Source organism: Eurytemora carolleeae, unplaced genomic scaffold (assembly GCF_000591075.1).
Source record: "Eurytemora carolleeae unplaced genomic scaffold, Eaff_2.0 scaffold1160, whole genome shotgun sequence".
Lineage (NCBI taxonomy): Eukaryota > Metazoa > Arthropoda > Copepoda > Calanoida > Temoridae > Eurytemora > Eurytemora carolleeae.
The window spans coordinates 79,242-85,252 of NW_019397045.1; the positions used below are offsets into that span (position 1 = coordinate 79,242).

General features: G+C 32.3%; 1 protein-coding gene and 2 long non-coding RNA genes across 3 annotated transcripts; all 3 read left to right on the forward strand.

The window, feature by feature from the left end:
* Window positions 1-53: 53 nt before the first annotated feature.
* LOC111711387 (platelet-activating factor acetylhydrolase) lies at window positions 54-2,061 on the forward strand. Its single transcript, XM_023485730.1, has 4 exons — window positions 54-176; window positions 602-691; window positions 1,336-1,432; window positions 1,780-2,061. The coding sequence occupies exons 1-4, from the start codon at window positions 88-90 to the stop codon at window positions 1,972-1,974; spliced, it is 471 nt and encodes a 156-aa protein (XP_023341498.1). The 5' UTR covers window positions 54-87; the 3' UTR covers window positions 1,975-2,061.
* An 890-nt stretch (window positions 2,062-2,951) lies between these two features.
* Window positions 2,952-3,996, forward strand: LOC111711389 (uncharacterized). The gene is made up of 2 exons (XR_002767242.1): window positions 2,952-2,987; window positions 3,939-3,996. It is a non-coding gene; the product is annotated as an uncharacterized LOC111711389 (long non-coding RNA).
* A 948-nt stretch (window positions 3,997-4,944) lies between these two features.
* LOC111711388 (uncharacterized) lies at window positions 4,945-5,751 on the forward strand. The gene is made up of 2 exons (XR_002767241.1): window positions 4,945-5,030; window positions 5,299-5,751. It is a non-coding gene; the product is annotated as an uncharacterized LOC111711388 (long non-coding RNA).
* The last annotated feature ends 260 nt before the right edge of the window (window positions 5,752-6,011 follow it).

Here is a 6,011-nt window from a genome sequence, read left to right on the forward strand (position 1 = left end):
GAAACAACTGTTAAGCCCCACCTCCCATCTGGACAAATTGTTGTCTACGCCCCTGTTAGCACTTTGTATTTCTTATCAGGACACTCTATGGGCGGAGCTACAACAATACGAACCCTGTCTCAGGATAAACGATTTAAAGGAGGTGTGGCCTTAGACTCATGGATGTTTCCTGTTAGGTAATTTTATTTTATGGGTCTGTTGGGCAGAATTTTATTTAATGGGTCTATTGGGCAGAACCTCTTAATATTACTCCCGCCCCCACCACCCCCTTCGTCTAAACTTTACTGTTTTTTTATCCGATTTTGTGAACAATAATAGTTAATCCCAGTTTTAGACTTTAATGTCATTTTTGTTAATTTATTTGCATTAATGATATTGAACTATTTACAAGCCTATTTTTCGTACATTTTAAAATGATATCATTAACAACTTGGCCGACTTCCCTGTTTGGACTTATTCAAGTTTGTAAAACAAAGTTGAGAAACATTTTTGAGCTCTGATCGACCATAAAATATAAAATTTCCTTAGTCATTTGAGGTTCCATAAAATGATTTTTTTATAACATCAAACCAAAGGATATTATTTGTCTTTGTGTTTGTAGACAGGATACAATAGACTTTGAGAGGAAGAATTTACTCTTCGTGAATATGGAAAAGTTCCAGGGAGAGAAGAACCTGGAAACCATGAAAAGGAAATTAATTTAAAATGGAAATTCTCTCTTGAAATTATTCTTAATGCTTAACAAAACTGTTTCCTCCAATTTTTCATGTAATGATTTCCTCCAACCTTTCAACTTAAAGATAATGTCCTCCAATCTTTCAACTTAAAGCTAATGTCCTATAATCTTTAAACTTAAAGATAATGTCCTCCAATCTTTCAAGTTAAAGATAATGTCCTCCAATCTTTCAGCTTAAAGATAATGTCCTTCAATCTCTCAACTTAAAGATAATGTCCTCCAATTTTTAAACTTAAAGATAATGTCAGATAATCTCTCAACTTAAAGATAATGTCCTCCAATCTTTCAACTTAAAGATAATGTCCTCCAATCTTTCAACTTAAAGATAATGTCAGATAATCTCTCAACTTAAAGATAATGTCCTCCAATCTTTCAACTTAAAGATAATGTCCTCCAATCTTTCAACTTAAAGATAATGTCCTCCAATCTTTCAACTTAAAGATAATGTCCTCCAATCTTTCAACTTAAAGATAATGTCCTCCAATCTTTCAACTTAAAAATAATGTCAGATAATCTTTCAACTTTAAAATAATGTCCTCCAATCTTTCAACTTGAAGATAATGTCACCAATCTTTCAACTTAAAATTATTTCCTCTAAGATTTGAGATTTCTCCCGCGGAAGAATTAGAAACGAATGTGATCTCTTTAAAGAATGCAACACATTATGCTCCTTCAGACATACTCATCACTCTTCAGGTTCTATTTTTTATTTTTGAATTAAATCAAGACTCGAGTTTTCTTTTTATATGCTCTAAATACTATTATAGGAAACTACTCAAATTTCATGATTCTGGGAAATGACATGAAATTATGAAAAACTTAGCAAATAAAAAACTAACAACTTTTTTTTTATTTTCAGTCAGTCCTGACTTCTACGGAATGATGGTTAATTGTTTGTTTTGTTTGTTTGTCTTAACCCAACGAAAATCGCTGTAACGTCCAAAATGCGATCTTAATATGAACAAATTCAAATGACTTAAGTGTGACAAAAAATTGACTTCTCTCTTATAATCCACCAAAATAACAAACAAAATTGTGTTTAGAATGGTTACATTGGTGAGCTAGCTTTGGGGAAACCCGATCTGGAATTTTCTTCCTTCCAGAATGTTCTGGCCTCATCTGAACTATTCCACGGCTGGATTAAGAACCGGTTATGTGCAGAAATGGAAACCTTTCTGACTGCGTGCCGGAAGTATGAGGAGCGTCTACTGTATGGAATCAAAATGCCGGAGAAATGAACGCAGCATTTAAAATGTTGTTGCGCAATAGCTTGATTATTTTGTCAAAGTTTGAAAAGTGATACACCGCAAAATTAACAATTTAAATGTAAAAAAAAATTGATTATTCATGGCTAGAGCATTATATGATATGATTATTGGATATGAAACCAGTGACTAGTTAACAAATTATTGTGATAAGCGTAATAATTATTTTATATAGAGTTTATTAACCGTTGTATTATGATATAATTAACAAAATATGAACATATTTTACTAACTGGGTAAAATTATATATATATATATGTTAAAAAAATTAAATATGAAAGTTAATGAAAAAACTAAACTTTCAGCTGAGATGATCTGGCGGATTTGATGAACCAAGGAGTCCAGAATGTTTTTCTCTATTAAAAGGAAAGTCTCCACTGCGATCCAAACAGGTTGCAATTATTAATTTATTGTCTACAGTGATACCTATAAAACTATAGAATTAGAAGACGACATTTAAGCACTCTAATATTTCGATTCTATTAAAAAGCAAATTGTTACACCAGTAGGTTGAAAATCAACTTATTTAGTTAAATGGATTTATGTACAGTATACACCTGAGCCCGAAATTTTAAAGAATATCGTTGAATTAAACTCCCGAGTTTCTTTTTTGGGGTCTTAACATTTGTGTAGATTTTGATTTAAGAGATTTGAAACAAATGGAGAATATGAAGAAACTGAATAAAAAAAATATTTCATAACAAAAATACTGATATCCACATAACTGCCTAACCCCATTCGTGATTCCCGAATTCCAAAACTGGTTTTCATAACGGTACACTGTCTTAAATTTTGGGCTCAGAGGTATCTGAGGGTGTACAGAAGGATCGATGGCGGACCGTCATAGGCTTGTTTCCCACCCCTGAATTTACACTATGCACTTAACTGGGTGATTCATTGGAACTTAAACGGAAGGGAGCTTAAGCCTACAATCATAGATTGAAGGATTGAATGACCCTATATCAAGAGCATCAGAAAGTTAACAGGTCAGTTATACGCTTAGACCTAGAGAATTTAAATATCGCAAACTTTTGCTATTTCCACGAAAAACATCTTTAAACTTTAAAGCCTCGGTGCGTAAATAAAACTTTCAATATTATGCTTAATATACATTGTTATAAATGCTGCTCTTCAAACCGAAAGTTTTTCTTCGTAATTGTCAAATTCTATTTATCGTGGATTTTCTGTTATCATTGGTGTGTATTTTTGAAAAAATATGTCAACTTTTCAGTTTTTTTGTCAACATTTTTCGGTTCTGAACTTCCCCGGGGTCATTTAGTTGGCACACACAAAAATCGATATATTTTCCTAAAAATCCCAACCTCAACCATTTTCTCAAACATTGAGAAGATGGAAGTAATCAATTTGAGCTTGAACAACAAAAGAATATTCATGGTCCATGGGTTTCATTTGAAAATAATTTTCTTTAAAAACTCTAACCGTTTATAAGAAAAAATGAATATATATTTGACACTCTGTATATTTTCGAATTTCAAAAACTTTATTGTTTTATCAAAGGTTGCGGTTTTTGTATCGAGACTAGGAGTCAAATGCGTATTCAGGGGGGCTATGGGGGCTCAGCCCCCTTTGGATCAGTGAGATTTATGATTTCCAGGGTTTTCAGGCCCTAATGGGTTCTGATTCCCCCTGGACAGAAAATAAATTCAACCCCCCCCCCGGACAAATTTCTAAAAACGCTTTTCTAGTAGTTCAATTTTTACCTTTTTTACCAATAGTTAAACCTGCTGAAACTACTAAAACGTCTCAACCTAAAATTTTTAAATCTTTATATCTTGTTTACCTAATTTTGTTTAGCTTATTTGTTACTATGATATTTTATCTATCAGAATTCATAGTTTGAGGTGTACGACATCATGTTGCAAAGATATAAGGATTAGATTGAAAGAAGGTATTCAAAGGTCTAAACTTTTTTCTAGGTTAAATGGATATCTGTCTGATATAGAATCAATTCTTGATCAAACCAATACACACCAGGAACACTGTCAAATAATCTGAATAAATGAGATATAATACTTATTTATTCATCGTTTTCTGCTTCTAGTTGGATTAGGGCTAAATTTTGTTTATGTTTTTCAACAGACGTAATTTTTGGTGACTCTCCATTTATAGATTGGCATGTTTGATTTACATTGGCACCCACAAAAGCTTTATCTGAACAATGATGCATGAGATATTTATCATCTTCTCATAAAAATTATTTTTGATTGTGGTTTTTCTATTAAACGACTTGAGCATTTGTGCTTCAGAAACAATGGAGGAAATTGTAAGAATTAAACAATTTAGAATAACGTCGATATCTCTGACACTAGTGATCAGAAAAAGGTTCTAAAGGGTATCATTGTGAATTGGGCATGCCCCTCTTTTTAAATGTTAGGTCACTTGATATTACGACGACAGTCCCTTCAATAAACAAAATTCTGATATTTAAAAGTTTGCAAATAAAAAAAAGATGAAATGTTTATATAGACTTGAAAAGAATTCAGTATTAAAAAGCCAAGATTGAGTGGAATAATAAAGCATGATTTCACACAAACTATATTTTACATTATAACGATACAAACGCTTTGTGTTTGACCAACTAAGGTTGATCTGAATAAACATGACATTCGCCTATGGCGAATACATTTCCTTTCGACTTAGTGCTAACTGGGGAGTCCTGGGGATAAAATGGTAGATGATCTGCTGTCTTTGCCTGTAAGATAATTGCCGTTTCACTCCTGTATCCAGCATCGATCTTACCCCAGCTGTCCTTTATACAGCTCTTTAAACTGCACCCCGCGGCCGGCAGGTGGTATCTCTAGATGAGAAAAGGGGGGTTCAATACCCTTGTCTGCCTATATATATATATATATGAACCATTTAGGACTTTTTAAATATTTTTAACAGGAAAAAATTTATATTTTTGACAAAACCGTGATGAATAGAAAAAAGCTGAAGAGCTTGCTCTGGAGTTCAAAATGGTGAAAGATGTTCTGAAATCAAGTCTTTCTATAAACTTAAGCCATAAGGTAAATAAAAAGTCAAGAGTTGAGGGAGGGGAGGAAAAGGCCAACCACAACAATTTTTCGTCCAAGTCGTATCTTCCTTATTTCTAGTCCGAGCCACCTCGAAATCCTCGTCCATCCATTATTATGATGTTAAAGTGCCGAATCCTTAAAGATCCAACTATTTTAAGAAAATCTGGCCTCGTTGAAGTTTATTTTTTAATTAAAAAAAAATGTCCAAGTAAGAAAATTTGTTAAATTTTTCTATCATTGTTTAAATATTTGTGTTTAGGATGACAAGGGCTAGCAGATATTTGGACCTCTAGATATTTTATTAATTCCAGATTTGAAACAGCTATATCAGAAAATCTTATTATTAAAAACCAGATCAGACAAGGCTATAAGAAAATTAGTCAGAATTATATCTATAAAAATCAGATCATTGTCAAAGCTATATCATATTTTGTCTTCCTGGAACATTGAACAGGGAAAAACTTCGAAATTTTAATCTAATTTGATTTTTTCTACCAAACTCTGAAAAGCGTTTAACTAATAATTTAACCGAATTCGTATCAAATATTTATTTGAATCCAGCTAGAATTTTTTCCCGCTTTTTTAATTTGAAGATATCCTTGTTTTTTTTTTCATCTGAAAATTTACAGTTGTGATTTCCCTATGTAAGCGACTTGCGGGTTTTTGCAACAGAGACAAAAAGTTACTTCACCGAATTCAGCACTTTTTAGGATATGTTTCTAATTGTTACCCATATGAAGGGTACTATTGTGAATTTAACACTTTTTTAACGAAGGGTCACTGGAAATTAAGTTGCCAGTCCCTTTAGTTGATGAATTCCTTCATTAAATTATCTGGTTGCGAGGTATTTTCTGAAAATCTTGCCAATTTATTTAATTAATTTAATTAAAAAAAAAATCACTTTTCAAAAGAATTTTTAAAGATTGGTTGCACATTTTTACTTGATATTTACTTGATATCCTAGAAGAGGAG